This window comes from Miscanthus floridulus, chromosome 18 (genome assembly GCF_019320115.1).
Source record: "Miscanthus floridulus cultivar M001 chromosome 18, ASM1932011v1, whole genome shotgun sequence".
Classification (NCBI taxonomy): domain Eukaryota; kingdom Viridiplantae; phylum Streptophyta; class Magnoliopsida; order Poales; family Poaceae; genus Miscanthus; species Miscanthus floridulus.
In genome coordinates, this window is record NC_089597.1 from 5,982,193 (window position 1) to 6,005,693 (window position 23,501).

A 23,501-nucleotide genomic window follows, 5' to 3' on the forward strand; every position below is an offset into this window, starting at 1 on the left:
ATTTAAAATTTTCAAAAAAAATCAAGTAAACGAAATAAAGTAACTAAATATATCAAAAAGCCACAAAAAATCCCCAAATTATAACGAGGAGTTCCTGGTACTTAAAAAGGGCTATACAAAAAATTTGGAGACAAAAAAACAAAAAAAAACTTTGCCGAGCGCCGAGACATGGCACTCGGCAAATGGGGTCTTTGCCGAGTGCCAAGAATAAGGCGCTCGGCAAAGAGGTTTTTGAATTTTTTTAGAAATTTCCTCTTTGCCGAGTGCCTTCACAGGGGCACTCGGCAAAGGAATTTCCAAAAAAAAATTTAATTCCTCTCTTTGCCGAGTGCCGAATAAGTGGGCACTCGGCAAAGACATTTCAAAAAAAAATATTGAATCTTTGCCGAGCGCCGTGTCAGGGGCACTCGGCAAAGTATTTTCCAAAAAAAAAAAATCTTTGCCGAGTGCCTAACAGTAGGCACTCGGCAAAGAAGGACGTGGCCGAACACCGTTACGCGGGGCAGCCTATGCCGAGTGCAGCGCTTTTGTCGAGAGTCTAGCACTCGGCAAAGAATGTTTTTACCGAGTGCTCGATTTTTAACACTCGGCAAAGCAGTTTGCACTCGATAAAGGATCTGTTTCCAGTAGTGGTTGTTCCCATGGCCTATATATACGTAGCTTGGAAACTACTATGGGAACTTGCAAAGCACGGTCGAGTAACAGAGCACACACCCATGGTTGTAGTTTTGCCGCTATTACTAATCCTCTTGTTCGGTTACTGCCCCACTAGCCGTGCAGCTGGCGACGAACATGGCTTCATAGGCATCGTCGACATGCAGAGCTCACTGAAACCACAGGCCGCCGCCTGCTCCGGACACAGCGCCGGTACGTCCGGTCCGGCTGCAACATCTTCAATGAGAAACATAAATGATGCAGTATTTTGTTTGCTGACAATTACTATGTGTGTGTTAACAATGTTTGACGCACAATGAAAAGACAGTGATCCCGCCACACAAAGGCACTTGGGTCCCGTTGTACCGCCATCTCGGGCCGTGATCGCCGGCGGCGGCATCTACCTACGCGGCGAAGGCGAGGCCGCCGCCGTCATTGGCCGACCTGCTCCACCAGGACCAGCTCCGCGTCGACCACATCCACAGGAGGCTGTCGTCGTCGTCCGAAGGCGTCCGCGTGAGCAAGCAGGCCGGTCCCGTCAAGGAACCGCTGCGTTCCGAGGTGATCCACCTCCACGACCAGCCGGTTATCCAAGTCACAATCGGCTCCGAGAGGAAGACCTCCGCCGCCGGCGGCAGAGGCGGTGTCGGCGGCCAGCAAAGCCAGGCGGCGGGAGTTGTCCAGACGGTGGTGCTGGACACGGCCAGCGACGTGCCGTGGGTGCAATGCCACCCCTCCGCGTCGGCGACGGACATCACCTCCTCCTCCTACTACGACCCAGCTAGGTCGGCCACGTACACCGCCTTGGCGTGCAACTCCGCGGCCTGCGCGGAGCTCGGCCGCCTCTACCGCGGCGCCTGCGTCAACAACCACTGCCAGTACCGCGTCCCTATCCCCAGCTCCCCCGCCTTATCGTCGTCGTCGGGCACGTACGGCTCCGACCTCCTCGCGCTCGCGGCCGACCCAGCCAACGGCGCTTTATCCTTCAAGTTCGGGTGCAGCCACTCCGAGGCCAAGCAGGGCGAAGAAGGCAGCTTGGACAACGCAACCGCCGGAGTCATGGCGCTGGGCGGTGGCCCGGAGTCGCTGGTGTCCCAGACCGCGGCCACCTACGGGAGCGCCTTCTCGTACTGCATCCCAGCGACGGAGAGCCGCCAGCCGGGGTTCTTCGTGCTCGGCGGCAGCGGTGACACCCCTCCGCTGGCGCCGGGTACGTGGTGACGCCCTTGCTCAGGTACGCGCGGGTGCCCACGTTCTACCGCGTGCGCCTCCTGGCCATCGCCGTCGACGGGCAGCAGCTCAACGTGACCCCCTCGGTGTTCGCCGCCGGCTCCGTGCTGGACTCCCGGACGGCCATCACCCGGCTGCCGCCGACGGCGTACCAGACGCTGCGCGAGGCGTTCAGGAGCAGGATGGCCATGTACAGGGAGGCGCCTCCGCAGGGGAACCTCGACACCTGCTACGACTTCACCGGCGCCTTCTTAGTCATGGTGCCAAGGATCGCGCTGCTTTTCGATGGGAACGCCGTCGTGGCGCTGGACCGGCAGGGGATCCTGTTCCACGACTGCCTCGCGTTCACGTCTAACAGCGACGACCGCATGCCTGGGATACTTGGCAACGTGCAGCAGCAGACGATGGAGGTGCTCTACAATGTTGGCGGCGGCTCCGTCGGCTTCCGCCGCGGCGCGTGCTGATGATGCCGGGCTCCTGGCTACCCCCGCTAGCACCCAAATTATCTACTGTAGTTTTCAGACTTGGCATTTGTTGTTTGGTTCATTATGTTGTGACAAGCGCTGTCTTATTAGCAAATATCCTCGTGCGTTGCAAGTTGTAACGGTACATACAACTTGTGTTGTGCAGTGAACTGGATGTGCTCGTGCCAATTATAATGATGTAGCAACCTTTGTTGGATTAAATTGGGCTTGGCCCAACCCTTTTTTTACTAATCACATAAATTTCAAGACCTACAATAAGTGCCAGGTACAATAGAGGATTAAAATCCCATATAAAAAATTGACTCGAGATTAATTCATCTTAAATAGGTGGATATTATCTGCACCTGTGGTTAAAAAACTATTGTAAAGCGAGCCACGTATTCTCAGATTTGCAACTCCAAACTATAACTGATACCATATTAGAAGACCAACCTCATCCACATCATGCTAGAGGAGGATACAATCTGCCTCTACTAGACCATGGACTTCTGTCATGGGTGGGTGGGAGTGGAAAATGGAGCAGAAGTGGGGTGGGAGTAAGAGGACAAATGGACATGAGAGAGTGGATGGGCCAAGAGGAGCTGAAGGGAGAGACTAATGGGAAGGAGGAGAGGGTGATGGACCAAAAGGTGGAATGAGTTTAGCTCTTTACCTCCGCTACCACCGCCAAGTGGAGGTGGATAGTCGCCCTTGAGCGAGAGGACTATGGACCGTGTCGAGCCGAGACCGGGAGCTAAGTAAATGTGGTGTGCCATGTAGATGAGGAGTGATGATGGAGCTAATAAGACATGAAAACGTGATGTGCCTTGCTTGTATTATAAGGAGTAAGAATTAACGGCAAACAAAAGTTTTAGGACTGAAATGACCACTTTGATATATAGTTATGGATGAATGGGTCCAAAAGTGAAATTTGAGGATTGAAATGGCTAATTTGATAGTTTAGGACCAAGATGAAGCTGAACTCAAAAGTAAACTTTATGGCCAAAACGACTACTTTAGTAGTTTGGGGACGAAATTGAACATCACCTGATAATTAAGGATTTGAGGGATGAAAATAGTTATTCCAGAAAAAAATTGTGTTGTTTATATGTTTGTGTTAAGTAGTGCAGTAAGTTTTGAAAAAATGAAAAGAATTCACATCATGCTAGAGGAGGATACAATGTGCCTCTAATATACCATGGACTTCTGTCGTTGGTGGCTTGGAGTGAAGGACAATAATGGAGTTGAAGTGGGGTGGGAGTAGGACAGATGGACATAAGAGAGAGCGATGGGCCAGAGGGTCTGAAGTGAGAGATTATTAACGGACAGAGGAATAAGTTTTAGCTCTTTACCACCACCAAGCGGAGGTGGATAGTCACCCTTGAGCAAGAGGACTGTGGACCGTGTCGAGCTGGGAGCTAAATAAATGTGGCATGCATGCCATGTAGATGAGGAGTGGTGCTAGAGGTGATAATACATGAAAACGTAATGTGCCTTGTAGGATGAGTAAGAATTAACCCAAACCAAATGTTTAAGGACTGAAATGGCCACTTTGATTTATTTATTTTAAATAATGGAACAAGGCTCCGGCCGCTACACCCCTGGAGGGATATACAGAGCCGTACAACACACCACCGAGCACTTAGGCTCACAAAACATTGAAAAAAAATCAAGACACAATTACACAAAGAAACAGAAAACACCAAATAAACAGAATGAATGAGTCCAAGCACTACTGGAGACGGCCTCTTTGCCATTAACCCTCGGCAAAGGCTTTGCCGAGGACGGCCCTCGGCAAAGAGCTCTCGGGGAATATTGAGTCGGCGAAGAGGGTCTTTGCCGAGGGCCCTTTATCGGGCACTCGGCAAAGCCTTTGCCGAGGGCTGGAGCGGCACTCGGCAAAGAAAAGCAGTCGTCACGGCGCCGACGCCTGGGACGGAGTCTTTGCCGAGGGCCGTCTCCGGGGACCCTCGGCAAAAAAAATTTTTTTGAAAAATTTTTGCCGAGGGCCTCCAACCATGGCCCTCGGCAAAGAAATGTGCAGAATTTTTCCAAAAAAATCTTTGCCGAGGGCAATGGGACGGCCCTTGGCAAAGAATTATTCTTTTTTTTTTGAAAAATCTTTGCCGAGGGCTTCCACACAGGCCCTCAGCAAAGAATTTTTTTTTAAAAAAAAAGTCTTTGCCGAGGGCCTCCAACCATGGCCCTCGGCAAAGAAATGTTGCAGAAATTTTATTTTTTTTAAAAAAAATCTTTGTCGAGGGCAATGGGACGGCCCTCGGCAAAGGACCCTTCTTTGCCGAGGGCCTTGGTCATTGCCCTCGGCAAAGAGGCAGAAACTTAATTTTGTTTTTGTTTTTTGCATTCCATCGACACAAGCATTTCATATATATACATATATATCACACAGAACCCATTTTCTCACAATATATCACAACCATAATTGTGAACCACAAATCACAATATATTACAACAAGTCACATGTTCATCATCATTCACATGTTTATTACGACAAGTTCATGAAATCCAAGCACAAGTCAGAACCATAAACCACAAATATTACAATAAAGTCCAACCACATCACCTAGCACTAGTCCTCATCAAGGTAGCCTATGAGACGGTGGTGAAGGAAAGGCGGGATCAGCCGGTGATGCACTACTGGGATGATTGGAACCCGTGGACGGAGGCTGCACAAAGGAGCAGAGATTGCATGTGTGAGTAATCCGGGAAAACAGTTTTGGAACTTAGAGATTGCATCTAGTAATCTAGGAATACAAAAAGATTAGACTCAATTGAAAATTTCGGTAGCACCTCCCCTGCACGAGGAGGTTTCCAAAACCTGCAAGAAACAACGGCACGAACGCCGACATCCACAACGGCACGAACGCTGACATCCATAACGGCACGAAGGCCGACATACATGCAAAGCACAAGCGAAAAGTAAACTTTCATACTTACAGGAGTAGCTACAGGAGTAGGAGGTGGAGGAGCTGAAAACTGCACAGGTACACCCGATGCTTGCCCAAGACTTTGCATGATCACCATCATCTCCGCCATCTACTTTTGCGCGGCCTCGAACGCGACCTGCTGGGCCTGCAGCTATGCGGTCAGTTCCGCGTTCTGCTCTTGACTTTGCCTTTTTGTTTCTTCCAGCTCGGCCTGCAATATTTCACTCCAATGTATCAGTAATGCAAATCTAATTTGGGTGTGTAAATATCAACGTACGATGAGTAAAACAGGAATTACCTGGAGTGCCTGGACCTGCTGCAGTGCTGGAGAAGGCCGTGAGCGTATGGGCTGGCTGGAGCTCGTGCTCCATGCTCGGATAGCGTCGAGGGAGGGAACAGTGGTGGAGTCGATGGCGCCATCTGCAATCCACAGCCGCCTGTGCTTCTTGCCTCCTCCGAGCCTCATGATCGTCTCTGCATCAATGGGCTTAGTGCGCACGTTGTAATCTTCCCCATAGATCTCCCTTACCGAGGACGTGTACTCTTGGACTTTAGTGTACATGTTCGGGTCGGAGTACACCTGGGGCGGGGCAGCCGGGTCGAAGGAGACAGAGGATGACGCCATGCCCATGTGGGACATAGCCCACGCAGAGAACTCCGAGACCTCTTCGCCCGGGTACGCAGCCTCCTGCGAGAAAGATAGGAAGATGGTGAGAAATCAAGCAGAATTGAGCATCAAAATAAATGAAAGAAATCACTTACGTATGCTTGTTTGTATCTGGGGAGGCTGCGGCTGCCTTGATGGTGAGTTGGACCTTGCCTCATCAGACGTTGTTCCCGCTGCCTCTCGTGCGTGTCAACAAAGTCCTGTGATAACCACTTGTCCACGATCATGGCCTAGCACTCGGGATATGATTGGCACCACCAGGGAATGACCTACAAGTCATCGAGTATTCGACATATAAGAAGATGAAATTGAACCTACTTAATATCAAAACGAATCGTTATGAATGTTATTCGTCTACCTCAAGGTACTGGTCCCGGGTCAGCGTAATCAGCCTTGCTTGAGGCTTGGGGAGGGACTCCTTAAGTACCGACCTGTAGTAGTCTATGTGGGCTTGGACGCACCCATGGTGGTGCATCTCGGTGACGTACTTCCTACAAGCTGCGACAGCCGCCTGATCTGCCTGGGCCTCAAGTCCTTCTTCGGCCTTGAAAAATTTATGCATACAAAACTGATGTATCCATTCATTATTTCAATAAAACATTTAACCAATGAATGAGATGTATTAAGCAATGTTGTGTGAGAGAAACTTACCCAAAACTCCGCCAATATCCGCTCCTGCTTGTTGCGGTAAGTGTCATCCGTGACCAGCGCATACCTGTCCCAGTTGGAGGCTGGCTCCCGCACCACCGGCTCTTCGGACAGTTGCACAATGCCGGGGTACCATTTCCTGCACAAAACACCAAGGATGCTCGCGGGGGTGCATGTTGGAGTACCTGACAAAACCAACCAGGCCCTGCACAAGTGATTAACAAAATTTATCAGTTTCTCTTATGATTTCCAACATATCTTATGAAGTGGTTGTGATAACATCTATAGTTACTTACCTCTTTGGCATAGGCTGAATCACTGGGTGGTTATGAGGAAGCGGAACCAGAGGGAGGCTCGCGGGACCTCGCTCGTAGGGAGTCTAGGTAGTGGTACCCCCTCCGTCGCCCTCGAGCGCCTCGCCTCCCTCGCCCATCTGCTGACCCCTCTCGTCCTCCGATGAGGACATGGCTGTGGCCATCATGTGCTCCTCCTCCAGCACCTCATCACGTGGCAAGGGAGGAGACCGCTGCCTCCTGCGACTGCTGCCCCTGGTCCTCCTCTCGTCACCTCCTGCGGACGCTGCCCCAGACAACGACCCCTCACCTTGAAGGAGAGGGTGGTCTCTCCCATAAACCGAGGGCGTGTCACGGCGTGGACGTCTGCTCGCCATCTTTGTTCAATCACCTGCAATCACAAAGAATGAACAAGACTAATTAGTACATATATTAGAAATAGATTCAAAATATATAAACAAAACACAAATTAAAAAAACATAGTATTATATGTATTAGGAATAATCTTCATGATTGGGATCATAGGTCTCATCATCACTGTCAAAATTATCCAAATAGGCAACACTATCCGAAGGTTCTATGTTGTCATCGTAGTCATTGCCTAGAAGTAATCGCTCAAGCATTGCTATGTCCTTGGCATTTAACACCACATCTCCATTGACCTCGCCATCAACCATTTCGTTGTCTACTTCCATTTCGATTGCTTCGGGTAAGACTATCTCAAATGTGCCTGGTAGCCCATCTTCTTGATAGAACTGTCCATCATATGTGTTTGCATTGAAGTTGTAATCATCATCGTTTGGGGTAGGTAGTTTACCGTGTGGAGATACCTGGTGCATAATAGCCCAACCCTTAAGATCCTCTTTGTCTTGGTTGGCGTATCGAGTATAATACACCTGCATGGCCTGTTGAGCCACAATGTAGACATCTTTTCCAGGATAGATGGAATCTTCTCAAATCTCGACTAGCCCAAGATGAGGGGTTCATCTCGTTGATCGAGGATTAAACCAGTGGCATTTGAACATGATAGGTTTAAGAGGTTTGTCTCCATGAAATGAGAGTTCATAGATTTCCTCAACTCTACCATGATAGTCGAGGCCATTAGTGCCGGGCGTACAAACTCCGCTATTTATGGTTTTTCATTTGAGCCGAATCTGCTCGTAACTTGTTGTGTGGAAGCGATATCCGTTCACGTCATACCCGGTAAATGACTTCACCCTAACGTCACAGCCGTTTGCAACCCGTTTCAACTCATCACTCATGGACGAACCGGTCTGGGCCTGCAAGGTGAAGCATGATAGATCGTTATATTAATCAAATGTACGATCACCTTGGATGATCGAACATACGAGCTAAATTGGACATTACCTTTTGTTTGAACCAAGAAATGAAATCAGGCCTCCCCGCTCCCGCACCCCATGAAACAAGGGTGTCTTGTTCATGCGAGGTAGGATCCCTTGATTGATGCCAGAATTCACGAACAAATTCCCTGTCTGAACGAGAATCAATGGGGTTGGATGCAGAATAGTGACAGCGTATTGAAACAAGTTCGTTGAGAACTTACTTGATGAACGGCTACACCTCGGTAAGGTTATTCAACACATATAGCATGATACTGCGCCACTCTTCATTTCCCAATAGCTTCAGGGTTGATCCACTTGCGCTGCCGAGTTGGCCTTGGAAAAGGCTGAGGGTCGATTCATTTTCGCCAGCATTGTAACGAGGGAGTGGATTATGATTGCTAGGAAGGTTCGGCTTGTAGTATTGCGTTGTGAAGTTTGCCACCTCCTCCCGAAGGCATGCCTCTACAATGGAAGCTTCAATTCTAGCTTTATTTGTACATTTTTTGCGAACAGTCTTTAGACATCTCTCGATTGGGTAGCACCAATGGGCCTGCACGGGCCCCCCCAAACGTGCCTCAGACGGGAGGTGTACAATCATATGCTGCATCAGTAAGAAGAAGCTGGGTGGAAAGATCTTCTCCAGCTTACAGAGCAACACAGGTGCCGCTTTTTCCAAGTCCTGAGCGACGGTCCGAGATATCTCCTTGGCACAAAGCTGGCGAAAGAAAAAGCTCAACTCTACCAGCACTAGCCAAACATGCTCAGGGACATAGCCTCGGACCATCGCCGGAAGAAGCCGCTCAATCCATATGTGGTAGTCATGACTCTTCATCCCGTTGACTCGCAGAGTGCCTAAGTTCACTCCCCTGCTAAGATTCGCTGCATATCCATCTGGGAACATTAACGTCTAGATCCATTTTAGTACTTCCCTCCTTTGATCGATTTGCAAGATGAAATTGACCTTAGGCCTTTTCCAGTTCTTGTTTCGGCCACTAGGAGGCTGCATCGCTTGATTCGGTCTATCGCACAACGTCGCTAAGTCCACTCTAGCCTTAACATTGTCCTTAGACTTGTTAGTGTCCATGAGAGTTCCCCAAAGTGCCTCGGCGATATTCTTTTCAGTGTGCATTACATCAATATTATGTGGAAGAAGAAGGTCATCGAAATAGGGGAGCCTCGTCAAGCCGGACTTATGAGTCCACATATGTTCCTCACCATATCCCACAAAACCACCTTCTTCATTGGATACGAGAGCATCTATCTGAGCATGAACCTCGGCACCAGTCCTCAAGTGCGGTTTAGGGTCTGTCACTTTGACACCTTTCGTAAAGCTCTTGATGTCTTCTCTGAATTCATGGTCTAGAGGGAGGAACTGACGATGCTGGTCGAACGATGAATACTTGCCACCCTTCTTCAACCAAATGAACCTCGCAGCTTCCTTGCATATTGGGCATGGGAACTTCCCGTGAACACACCAGGCGGCAAATAACCCATACGCCAGGAAGTCATGCAGGGAGTAGTGGTACCAAACGTGCATTTTGAAGCTTGTCTTTGTAGCTCGGTCGTATGTCCATACCCCCTTCTCCCAAGCGTGGATCAATTCATCAATCACAGGCTCCATGAACACACCCATATTACTTGCCGGGTGTCCAGGAATTATCAATGACAAGAATACGTTATGCCGTTGAAAGGAGATGCCGGGAGGGAGATTGAGGGGGATAATAAAAAAGGGCCAGCATGTGTATGGGGCAACCATCATTCCATAAGGATTGAACCCATCTGTTGCCAGCGCGACACGTACATTACGGGCCTCAGCTGCTTTGTCACGATGTTTGTCATTGAAGTACGTCCATGCTTCAGCATCAGACAGATGTACCATCTTCCCAGGAATGTACCGTTTGCCATCTTTGTGCCATGTCATCTGTTTTGCGGATTCCTCGATCATGAATAGCCGTTGGATCCTCGACAGGAAAGGAAGGTGCCGTAGCACTCTCGCGGGGATCGAAAGCTGCTTTTTCTGACCATCACTAGAGTCTACCTCCAGGTACCTAGAGGATTTACACTTCAGACAGTAATTTATGTCCTTGTGTTCTTTCCTAAATAGGACGCACCCCTTCGGACAAACATGTATCTTGTCATATGGCATCTTAAGCATATGAAGGAGTTTCTCTGCCTCGTACAAGTTCGTCAACAAAGTGTGCTTCTCCGGTAGCATGGTGCCAAACACGGCCAACATCTTATCGAAGCCTTCTCGACTCAGGTTTAACTCGGCCTTCAACCCCATTACACGTCCAACCGCATCCAGCTGAGAAATCGTTGTACGCTCGTGAAGGGGTTTTCTGTGCCGAGTGCAACATTTTGTAGAAGTCCTTTGCGGATTCCTCCAAATCCTCCTTCTCACGTCATTCGGCGAAGTGAGCTTGGTGGGCGTCATCTAGCATGTCTGCTACCCCGACATCATCATCAAAAGCCTCGAGGCGTGCTCTCACCACCTCCGCTCTTATACGATCTGCTTCACCATGGTAGATCCACTGCTGGTAGCCAGGCGTATAACCATTGAACACAAGATGTCTACCCATGGTCTTCTCGTCTACCTTTCTCCTGTTGTCACATTTGCTGCAGGGACACCAAACTAGAGAATGTCCTCCTGCTCCTGGGCCAAATGCATGTTTCAAGAAACGATCTATCCCCTTCACCCATTCATAGTCGTAGTCACTCCCGCTTCTCCAGCCCGTGTACATCCACTGACGGTCCTCTATCCTTTAACATTTACATCACAGAGTATTGTAACCATTAATTGCATCTACGCGGTGTTCCTAATGTCTAATAGGTGAGGATAGGTCCTAATCCCACCCGTGGATGCGTAGATGAGGTCAGTTTCCAGGCTCTGCTCCTCTCCGAGACAGAATTTCGGCAGCACCTCCCCGCTGTTCTTCCGATATACGTCCTGCCAGGGAGAGTGTGTATCCCGAGAACAACAGGGAGGTGATGCTGAAACTCCGTCTCAGACCAAAGCGGACCATGGAAACTAACCCATCTACGCATCCGCGGGCTGTCCAAAAAACGTGGACAATCCGAAAAAGATACGGTCGCAGATATGCAAAGATCCGCATACCTACGACCGTATCTCTTTCGGACGGGAGACGCCTAACTGGGTTACGCACGGGCTATGATAGACATGCGGAAAAAAGAGGTTATTTATACCTAGGGTGTCGGTGAAGTCAGGCTAGCGGGGCAGTGGCGAGTCGACACAGTGGCGAGGCGACGCAGTGTAGGCAGAACCGCGATGCCGATGAAGACGATCGGGGTCCTCTGGGTCCCCTCCGACGTGCTCTTCTCCTGCATAAAAAGGCAATAGGTTATTGTTTGTTCAAAATTTCGGCAGCACCTCCCCAGCACGGGGAGGTTTCCAAAACCTACAAAAAACGACAGGATGGCCGACATTCACAATGGCACGAATTCCGACAACCACAACGGCACGAAGGCCCTCATATCAATTTACGGCATGAAGGCCCACACAACCACATACGGCACGAAGGCCGACAACGAGAGTTTTACCTAGGGTTGCGGTGGAGTCGGGCGTCGCGGTGCGGGGGTCACTTTCTTCTCCGGCGAGGTCAAGCGGCGTCGGAGTACTCCTCTCCCCCTCTTCCCTTCTCTCTTCTATGCTTCTCCTCTTCCCTTCTTCTCTTTCTCCTCCTCCTCTCCTTCTTCCCCTTCTCCTTCTTCTCTCCTTTTCCTCTTCTTCTCCTTCTCTTCCCCTTCCTCCTCCTCTTCTTCTCCTTCTCTTCCCCTTCCTCCTTCTCCTCTTCTCCTTCTCTTCTTCCTCCTACTTCACCCTCTGCCTCCTCCCCTCCAACAGCAGCCGGCGACGGGGGCGGCCTGGGGGCTGGTGTCGGGGGGCGATGGGGGCGGGAAGGTCGGAGCGGGGGGCCGCCGGAGGGCCGGCCGGGGCGGCTCTGGGGCGGTGGGGCGGCGTTGGAGCGGCGTGTAGGGGCGGCGTGTAGGGGCGGCAGGGCGCGCGGGGCGGCGGGGCTCGTAGCAGCGTCGTCAAGCAGCAGCGGCGTTTTTTTGGTCTGTGGGCGGTGAATTTGGGCCGCTGGCCAATTTAGGGTTGGGCCCTTTGCCGAGGGCCCAGATCTAGGGCCCTCGGCAAAGATTTTTTTTTTTTTTTTAATATTCTTTGCCGAGCGCCATTGGCCAGGCCCTCGGCAAAGACCCCCTTTGATGAGGGTCAGGCTAGGCCCTCGGCAAAGATTTGTTTTTTTGTCTGTGGGCGGGGAATTTGGGCCGCTGGCCGATTTAGGGTTGGGCCCTTTGCCAAGGGCCCAGATCCAGGGCCCTCGGCAAAGATTTTTTTTTAAATATTCTTTGCCGAGGGCCATTGGCCAGGCCCTCGGCAAAGACCCCTTTGCCGACGGCCAGGCTAGGCCCTCGGCAAAGATCTTTTTTTTGTCTGTGGGCAGGGAATTTGGGCCGCTAGCGATTTAGGGTTGGGCCCTTTGCCGAGGGCCCAGATCCAGGGCCCTCGGCAAAGATTTTTATTTATTTTTTTAAATATTCTTTGCCGAGGGCCATTGGCCAGGCCCTCGACAAAGACCCCCTTTGCCGAGGGCCAGGCTAGGCCCTCGGCAAAGATTTTTTTTTTGGTTTTTTGAACCTAGTTTTTTTGTGGAGCTATAATACATTATTTAAAAATCAAAAATTTGGGCCAAATTTGACTTTTTTGATATATTTCCCTAATTTATTTCTTTTCGTTGATTTTTTCAAATATTTCAAATTTGAACTGCAGGTGGATGGAATAATGCAATTTAGTGATTCGAAAAATGTTATTCATGGTATTTGGTGTATGTTGAGTCCCTATCCATGAACTCGCATCAAATTTCGGGCATCTTCTTCACGTAACATGACGAAGAACTTGTTGGAAAAGTGTTTTTAAATTATATAAAATCCATACAAAGTCCGAAAATCATGAAACTTGTCAAGGTGTCATGTTATCGCATGTGTAGGCTGTGGTAAAAATTTGAGAAGGTTTTGAGCAAGTTCTAACGTCGGATGCCTAAAACTTAGACATCTCCACATGTCATGTTATCACATGTGTAGGCTGTGGTAAAAATTTGAGAAGGTTTCGAGCAAGTTGTGACGTCGGATGCCTAAAACCCCGACATGTGGAGATGTCTGAGTTTTAGGCATCCGACGTCACAACTTGCTCGAAACCTTCTCAAATTTTTACCACAGCCTACACATGTGATAACATGACACCTCAACAAGTTTCATGATTTTTGGACTTCGTATGGATTTTATATAATTTAAAAATACTTTTCCAACAAGTTCCTTGTCATGTTACGTGAAGAAGATGCCCGAAATTTGATGCGAGTTCGTGCATAGGGACTCAACATACACCAAATACCATGAAAAACATTTTTCGAATCACTAAATTGCATTATTCCATCCACCTGCAGTTCAAATTTGAAATATTTTAAAAAAATCAACGAAAAGAAATAAATTAGGGAAATATATCAAAAAAAGTCAAATTTGGCCCAAATTTGAAAATTGAGTTTTAAATAATGTATTATAGCACCACAAAAAAACTGGGTTCAAAAAACCAAAAAAAAAATTTGCCGAGGGCCTAGACTGGCCCTCGGCAAAGGGGGTCTTTGCCGAGGGCCTGGCCAAAGGCCCTCAGCAAAGAATATTTAAAAATATATATATATAATCTTTGCCGAGGGCCTGGCCAATGGCCCTTGGCAAAGAATATTTAAAAAAAAATCTTTGCCGAGTGCCTGACGGCGGGCACTCGGCAATGACGGACGCCAGTGGTCTCCGTGACCCATCCGGCCATATTTGCCGAGGGCCAATTTACCGAGGGCTAGGCCCTCGGCAAAGATTTATTTTGCCGAGGGCCAGGCCCTCGGCAAAGGCTTCTTTGCCAAGGGCTCCTGGGGCTGGCCCTCGGCAAAGAGGCCGTCTCCAGTAGTGAAGAGTAAAATTTAAGGATTGAAATGGCTACTTTGATAGTTTAGGATGAAGCTGAACTCAAAAGTAAACTTTATGCCCAAAACGGCCACTTCAGTAGTTTAGGGATGAAATTGAGCATTACCCGATAACTGACGGATGAAAATAGTTATTCCAGAAAAAAAAATATTGTACTGTTTATATGTTTGCGGAGTATTTTGTAAGTAGTGCAATAAGTTTAAAAACAATGTAAAGACTTCACAAGTTTTAGCGAATCTGCTTAGCAAGGAGAGCAGGGCACCGCATCTTTTTTGCTATGCTCCTTTTCGTGGCCATTGCCCTATATATACGTTGCCAGGAAACCACATGGCAACTTGGAAGCAGGATTCAGTAATAGTATAAGCGCAGATAGCAGCAAGCTAGATACACGACCATGGTTGTTTTGCCAATATTGTCAGTACTCTTGTTGGGTTCTTCTCCAACTTCCCGTGCAGCTGATGAAGAACTTGAGGTCACTATCCTGGACGTGAGCTTGCTGGAACCGCATACCAGCTGCTCCGGACACAGGGGTACGTTTCATCGTCCTACCGGTGCATATGACTGTGTAAAGTATCAAGTGTAAATTAACATTGGTTGGCACACAATGACAGTGATGCCGCCCCACCCCCACAACAACAGCTGGATGCCGCTGTTTCGTCCTCTCGGCCCGTGCTCGCCGTCGTTCAAGGCTGCTGCGGCAGCGGCGAGGGCGAAGCCGTCGCTGGCCGCCGTGCTCCGGCAGGACCGGCTCCGCGTGCACCACATCCATAGAAGGGTGTCCGGCTCCCGCGGTGCCCGCGCGAGCAAGGGCTCCTTCAAGGAACCGGTGTCTGTCGAGGAAACCCAGCTCCACCACCAGGCCGCCATTTCCGTCGAGGTTGGCACGTCACAAACGAGCTCCGAGGTACGTTCGAACTGGTAGTTTGGTCTTTGTTTTTCAGTGATTTCTGCCATGCATTAATTCCTGTACATTATATATCAGCCTAGTAGCAGCATTCATCCGGCGGCCACCGACGGCAGCTCAAGCCCACCGGTGACGGTGGTGCTGGACACGGCCGGCGACGTGCCGTGGATGCGGTGCGTGCCCTGCACCTTCGCGCAGTGCGCCGACTACGACCCAACCAGGTCGAGCACCTACTTCGCCTTCCCCTGCAACTCCTCCGAGTGCAAGCAGCTCGGCCGCTACGTCAACGGCTGCAACGCCAACGGGCAGTGCCAGTACATCGTCACGGGCGACTCGTTCACCACGTCGGGGACGTACAGCTCCGACGTGCTCACCATCAACTCCGCCAACCCCGTCCACGGCTTCCGGTTCGGCTGCAGCCAGAACGAGCAGGGCAGCTTCGAGAACCAGGCGGACGGGATCATGGCGCTCGGCAGCGGCGTGCAGTCGCTGATGGCCCAGACGTCGTCCACCTACGGCGACGCCTTCTCCTACTGCCTCCCGCCGACGGAGACCACCAAGGGCTTCTTCCAGATCGGCGTGCCGATCGGAGCGTCCTACAGGTTCGTGACGACGCCCATGCTGAAGGAGCGGGGGGCAGCGGCGACGCTGTACCGCACGCTGCTGGTGGCCATCACCGTCGACGGGAAGGCTCTGAACGTGCCGCCGGAGGTGTTCGCGGCGGGGACGGTGATGGGCTCCCGCACCATCATCACCCGCCTGCCCGTGACGGCGTACGGGGCTCTGCGCGCGGCGTTCAGGAACAGGATGAGGTACCGCGCCGCGCCGCCGCAGGAGGAGCTGGACACCTGCTACGACCTCACCGGCGTCCGCTACCCCAGGCTGCCGAGGATCGCGCTGGTGTTCGACGGGAACGCCGTCGTGGAGATGGACCGGTCCGGGATCCTGCTCAACGGCTGCCTCGCCTTCGCGTCCAACGACGACGACAGCTCGCCGTCGATCCTCGGCAACGTGCAGCAGCAGACGATCCAGGTGCTCCATGACGTCGGCGGCGGGAGGATAGGGTTCCGCAGCGCCGCCTGCTGAGTGCTGAGTGCTTGCTGCTGACCGATAGGAATCTTAGCTTGGTTCCCTTTTGCATGTTGTGCACGCCTATGCACAAAACTGAGTATGTTCTGTTAGTGCCAGTGGACCTTATGTAATACGTATTGTTAGGCAATGGAAATTCTATTTCGTCAAGCACAGAGAGAGTGTCGTCGGAACCATGTTGTGAATTCTCCGGTGGCGGGTATTCCTGATGAAGCCAACATGGTTTAATTTGGTTGCATCATCGTGCGTGCTCCGGTGGCGTTCTATGATGGATTGCTTCAATTTCTTGGGCACTAGCTCTGTTCTCAACATCAAGGACAGTGTGCAATAGAATGGCAATCCGACAAAGAGGATATGAAGGCCGCGTTCGGATGGCCGGATATCGTTGGAATCCGAAGAAATTAACGCTGTCAAACGCATTAACCGTGAATTGTTTTTACGTCGGAATGCATAACCGAAGGGGGTTTTGCGAGTGGTGTGGAGTATATATTTGTGTAGTGTGTTAGAAAACAAACAAATGCGAGAACAAATATAAGCGATTTTGATTAGACCTAGCTCAAAATTTGTACATAATTAATGGCAGCACTAGCACCACGGACATCCGGACGCCCGCAGCTGCTCCGCCCTTTCCGCTCGGATTCACGCGCCGCCCGCGCAAGCTCCATTTCCCATGCTCGCATCCGAACCGCCCGCTTCAGATCCGCTGCCCACGCTGCTCGGATGACTCGCCCCTGCATCTTCCACACCGGCGCGGCGCCCCATCTCTTACAGGCCGCCCGAAAGACTAGCCCCCGCCTCTTCCACAATAGCACTGCGCGGCCTGTGCCTCCTCCCCACACCGCCGGCGGCGGCCTGCGCCTCCTCTATGCGTCGGTGGCCGCGGCTTGGCCCTGCCCACCCTCTTGGACATCAATGCCGGCGGTTTGCACTTGCAACATAAAATACTCGAATGCAACATACATTTGAAACAGATGAAACTGTTGGGACATACACTTGCTACATGTGTGTGAAACATATGCAATATCTAGATAAAACAATTAGAACATGAAAAAACACTTACTGCAACATAAGACTGAAATAGCTGAAACATTTGGAACATATGTTGCAACATATGTCTGAAAACATATGCAACATCCAGATAAAAAACAATTGCAACATACATCAGGAAACAGATCAAACATTTTGAACAAACGCTTGCAACATGCTTCTGAAACACTTGCAACAGATAAAACATGTGCAACATCCCTCGATCTACTTTTTCAACATCCATAAGAAACAACTGCAACATATACCACTGAAACGACTGAAACACCTGAAACATACATTTGCAACATAGGGGAGGGGAAGCCTGGGTCGGTCTATTCTAGCCGTCGGTGTCGGAGCTGGTGCCCAACGGCGGCGCACGAGCACCAGCGCCACCAGTTCTGGGCTTGGCTCGACAGCGATGGTGGGGGATGCGGAGCGAGGAGCGCCACGACCGCCGGGGTGGAGGGAGCTTGGTCGTCGGGGTGAGAGAGGGCACCATCGGGGGTGGAGAGGGCGCTGCGCTGGGGTGGAGGAGAGCTGCACCCTCCCCTGCAAAACCGCCATGCTACCTCCATGGATCTCGCCGGAGGCTAGTTGATCTCACTCCTGCTCCATGGATCTCGCCAGGATGGGGGAGAGGGCTGCCGGATCTGTGAGGATTGGGGGCTTCCGGTGTGGGAGGACGCGGGGCGTTGGTGCGCTGCAGCAGGGGGCAAGGACCGCGGAAAAGGGTAAGGGCGGGAGCGGAGTGGAACGAGGCGTACAGGAGTTGATTTTGTTTTTTTAGGCAAGCGGCGCATGCGACAGTGAGTGGAGTGAGGCATCCGGCCTTCCGGACGTGTTAATAGTAGCATTACCGCATAATTAAATTTCTCATATATACTTAGATCATTTAAAAACAATATACATGGTGTCTTACAAAATTATTAAGGGAACATTTGGAAAAGCAAGAAATTCATAGAAATTGTACAGTAGTTTCATATGAATCAGTTTATTTCCCAGAAAAAACATAGAAAACAAGACAACTTTTAATGTTCCAAAGGGGGCCTGAGCCATGCGCACTTATTGAAAATACAATGTGTGTGTGTGTGTGTGTGTGTGTATATATATATATATATATATATATATATATATATATATATATATATATATATATATATATATATATATATATATATATATATATATATATATATACACACACCGTTGCATCTCCCTAAGTCTTCTCTCTAGTCGCTGATAGATGGGTTCTACCAGCTACCAGTACTACTAGAGAACTAGAGAGCAGGTGTGCATCGTCCATATGACAATAAATTTTGTAAGCGGCTGTCTTAAAAACAAAAAACAAAAATCTCCCATGACCCGCATCTGGACGCGGGCTCCTACACCTGCGCAGGACCGGGCTCATTTCCTAAAATAATAAAAAAAAAAATCTCCACTTCTTATCCTCTCATCCGGAGCGACCAGACGACCCTGAGCCCCCTAAGGCCGTGACGCCCAGATTCTGCCTCCGAGTGTGAGCGCTCCCTCCCCGAGCGCCGAGGTCGAGCCGCCCGAGAGGCACCTCGACGGCCGCTGCCCCACGCCCCCACTTGGACCTGCGCGCGTGGCCGCTGCTCATCCACCCGGCCCTTCCCCCATCGCGCGCCGTGCCCTTCTCCCACCGCGCGTTGTGGCCTTCTCACTACTAGACAACAGACTTTAGAACGATATCCCAATTTGGTATTAGCCTCGACATTTTTTGCCCCCAGGACTAAAGGACCCTTTAGTCCCGGTTGGTAATACGAACCGGGACTAAAGGTCCCTGCCCAACGGTCGTCCGCGGGGCAGGGGCTTTTAGTCCCGGCTGGTATTACCAACCGGGACTAAAGGTAAACCTTTAGTCCCGGCTGGTAATACCAGCCGGGACTAAAGCTTTTAGTCCCGGTTTGGGTGATGCCCCGGGAATAAAGATTAATCTTTAGTCCCGGTTTGGACCCCTAACCGGGACTAATAATCCCGGCCTATAATTCAGCTCATTTCTTCCTCCCCGAGCCCGAGCCATTCCATTCAAACTCACTGCCTCTGTTTTTCAGCTTGCTGTTGTTCTTGCTCTCTCCCCCTCCATTGGTGTTGCTCTTCGATTTTGGAGGTAACAAACTTAATCCTCTTATGTTTTATCAGTAGCTTATCTCATTTTGCGATGTAGATGCATGTGTAACTTTATATGTTGGACTTTATTATGATTTTATATGTAAACTTAGAAAATTGTAGAAAATTCATACTAGTTGAACTTGCGGACCGTGTTCAAGTCAGCGAGCATGTTCTCTGCCGAGCGGTAACGGACGTCAAGGAGGAGCTTTGATTCTACGAGGGAGAGCGACAACGGTCGTGGAAGACCGTGTTCCCTTTCTCGTAGAATCGGAGCTCTTCCTTGGCCTAGTACGGTGCCGTCCGGTGGAGAAATGCTCGCCGAGTTGATCACGTAAGCAAGGTCAACTAGTACGGATGGTTATTTATTGAAACATGTTTTTGAGCTATAATTTGATGGATATTTGATAACTTCAGACCTACAAATGTCATCTACAAATGTTACTATCCTCGGCAACCTAAACGTCCGCGAGCTCGCCGATATCGAGCAGGTCACTTAGAATTATTTTTTCCATGAAATGAACTACTTAGAAATCATGCCTTTTTTTAGAATTAAATTTTCCATGAAATGAAAAACTTAGTAAATAGTTAGAAAATTATAGAAAATCCATACTAGTTGAACTTGCGGACCGTGTTCAGCTCGGCCAACATGTTCTCTGCCGAGCGGTAACGAACGTCAAGGAGGAACTTTGATGCTACGAGGGAGAGCTGCAACGGTCGTGGAAGACCGTGTTCCCTTTCTCGTAGAATCGGAGCTCTTCCTTGGCCAAGTACGGTGCCGTCCGGTGGAGAAATGCTGGCCGAGATGATCACGTAAGCAAGGTCAACTAGTACGGGTGGTTATTTATTGAAACATGTGAAATCCGTACTAGTTTTGTTTAAATATATCATTTTAGAAAATATGAAATTTACACTAGTTTGCAAAAATAAGTATAGAAAGTAGATGACAACTGGTACCGGATCATCGGCCTCTTGTTCGGTTACGAAACGACTGAGGCCAGAACTCCCTCTCATTATCTGCGGCAAGTGTAAGCAGAAGATTGTGATGGAGTACCGAGTCAAGAGACAGGGACCCAACAAGGGCCGTGTTTTCTACAAGTGCCCGGATCGCGATGTGAGTTTCTTACGCATTTTATCTTTATGGCTAATTGACCTGCTTTTCTTGAATATTTTTGACTAAATATTTTTTGGCTTTAATTACAGTGGGAGGGCAATGGATGCGATGGTTGGTACTGGGAGGAAGATTATGCTACATGCGTGCAGAATTTGGGTGCGCTTGAGGTAGCGGCTGCTGCTGATGAGGCAGTGAGCCAGCAGGAGAAGCTTATTGATATTCAACAGAAGAATGATTTGTCTGTTTTAGTTGCGTACGATCACGAAATAATTATGTTACTGAAGTGCATTGTAGTTTTAGTTTGTTTAGTGATAGTTGGGATTGCTTACGTTGTAGCCAGACTTAGTTAATTAATCAACCGTGTGTGTGTCATTTATGTTGTGTAATAAAATACTAAATTATGTTCAAGGTTTTCATAATTTGTCGTGTAATACAGATTATGTCACGCCATTGGATGTACAATGCCGATCGCCGCTCCCAAGACTTTATTGAGGGCTTGCACTATTTCTTAGGTGTGGCCGAGGCAAATAAGCGGGATGGTTTCATGTGCTGTCCATGTGCCCTATGTAAGAATTTAAAAGAATATTCAAGCTCAATGAGTCTTCATTCACATTTGCTTAAGTCAGGTTTCATGTCAAACTATATATGTTGGACTAAGCATGGAGAAAGCGGGGTCATGATGGAAGAAGGTGAAGGAGAAGATTTAGACATTGATGACATTATTGCTCGGTATGGTGCCTTTGATGATACTACAATGGGGGGAGATGAAGAAGAGGTAGCGGTAGAAGATGATCTCGGTGATGCTCTTGGCGATGCCATTCGTGATGCACAACAAGAATGGGAAAGTGAAAAAGAGAAAGTTAAGTTCGAGCGCATGCTTGAGGATCATAGGAAGTTGCTATACCCGACGGCTGAAGAGGGGCAAAAAAAGCTGGGTACAACACTGGAATTGCTACAATGGAAGGCAAAGAATGGTATATCCGACAAGGCATTTGGGAATTTATTGAACCTCATAAAGAAGATGCTTCCGAAGCCAAATGAATTGCCCACCACTACATACGAAGCAAAAAAGGTTGTCTGCCCAATGGGATTAAAAATCCAGAAGATACATGCATGTCCTAATGACTGCATCCTCTACCATGGCAATGAATACGAGAATTTGGATGAATGCCCGGTATGTAAAGCATCGCGGTATAAGATCAGGCGCGATGATCCTAGTGACGTCGAGGGTGAACAACGTCCTAGAAAGAAAATCCCTACCAAGGTTATGTGGTATGCTCCTATAATACCACGCTTAAAACGTTTGTTCAGAAATAAAGACCATGAAAAGTTGTTGCGGTGGTATAAAGAAGACCGTAAGGTAGACAATATGCTGAGACACCCAGCTGATGGGTCCCAGTGGAGAGCGATAGACAGGGAATTTCCAGAGTTTGCAAATGAGGCTAGAAACTTAAGGTTCGCCTTAAGTACAGATGGTATGAATCCTTTTGGAGAGCAGAGCACTAGTCATAGCACTTGGCCAGTTACTCTATGTATCTACAACCTTCCTCCATGGTTATGTATGAAGCGGAAGTTCATTATGATGCCGATCCTCATCCAAGGTCTGAGGCAACCTGGCAATGATATTGATGTCTATCTGAAGCCATTAGTTGAAGAACTTCTAGTTTTATGGAATAAACCAGGTGTACGTGTCTGGGATGAGTACAAACAAGAACACTTTGACCTACGAGCAATGTTGTTCGTAACAATCAATGATTGGCCTGCTTTAAGTAATCTTTCAGGTCAGACAAACAAAGGATATAATGCATGCACACATTGTTTTGATGACCTTGACAGTATATATTTGAAAAGATGTCGAAAAGTCATGTACCTTGGCCATCGTCGATTCCTTCCGTTGAATCATCAAGTAAGAAAGAAAGGGAAGCATTTTAAAGGTAAGCCAGACCATCGGAAGAAGCCTTATAACCGAACCGGGGAAGATGTACTCGCAATGGTCAAGGATGTGAAAGTAGTATTTGGAAAGGGACAAGGCAGTGAATCTGTTCCCAAAGATGCTAAGGGACACGCACCCATGTGGAAGAAGAAGTCCATCTTTTGGGAGCTACCCTATTGGCAAGTCCTAGAGGTCCGCCACGCAATCGACGTGATGCACCTAACAAAGAATCTTTGTGTGAACCTGTTAGGATTCATGGGTGTGTACGGGAAGCCAAAGGATTCACTTGAAGCACGCCAGGACTTGCAGGGCATGAAAGAACGAGACAATCTTCATCCAGAGAAGACAGATGATGGACGTCATTACTTAAGTCCTGCTAGCTACACGCTTAGCAAAGAAGAGAGGGACAACATGTTCGAATGTCTAAGCAGCATCAAGGTCCCATCGGGATTCTCCTCCAATATAAAGGGTATAATAAATGTGCCAGATAAGAAATTCCTAAACTTAAAGTCCCATGACTGCCACGTGCTTATGACGCAATTGCTTCCAGTTGCTTTAAGAGGAATTCTACCTCCACATGTACGTCTAGCCACCGTGAAGCTATGTGCATTCCTCAATGCAATTTCTCAGAAGGCAATCAATCCAGTGGAACTAGCTACTCTACAGAATGATGTGGTTCAATGTCTTGTCAGCTTTGAGTTGGTGTTCCCTCCATCCTTCTTTAATATCATGACACACATCCTAGTTCATTTGGTGAAGGAGATTAGTATTCTTGGACCTGTGTTCTTACATAACATGTTCCCCTTCGAGAGGTTTATGGGAGTCTTGAAGAAATATGTGAAAGTCCGTTCTAAGCCTGAAGGAAGCATCGCCCAGGGCTATGGAACAGAGGAGGTCATTGAGTTCTGTGTTGACTTTATTCCTGACCTTGCCCCGATTGGTGTTCCCGAATCACGACACGAGGGGCGACTCAGTGGTAAAGGAACTTTAGGGAAGAAAACATATATCGGCATGGAAGACGATTATTTCAATAAAGCACACTACACAGTTCTTCAGAACTCGTC

The 23,501-nt window shown here is 49.0% G+C and overlaps 1 protein-coding gene and 1 pseudogene across 1 annotated transcript; both read left to right on the forward strand.

Annotated features, from left to right (window-relative positions):
• Positions 1 to 1,053: 1,053 nt before the first annotated feature.
• On the forward strand, positions 1,054 to 2,604 carry LOC136522765 (aspartyl protease family protein At5g10770-like; annotated as a pseudogene).
• Positions 2,605 to 14,635: 12,031 nt separating this feature from the next.
• Positions 14,636 to 16,395, forward strand: LOC136522948 (aspartyl protease family protein At5g10770-like). The gene is made up of 3 exons (XM_066516743.1): positions 14,636 to 14,771; positions 14,853 to 15,145; positions 15,224 to 16,395. Exons 1-3 carry the CDS (start codon positions 14,636 to 14,638, stop codon positions 16,229 to 16,231), a joined length of 1,437 nt encoding a protein of 478 aa, XP_066372840.1. The 3' UTR covers positions 16,232 to 16,395.
• The last annotated feature ends 7,106 nt before the right edge of the window (positions 16,396 to 23,501 follow it).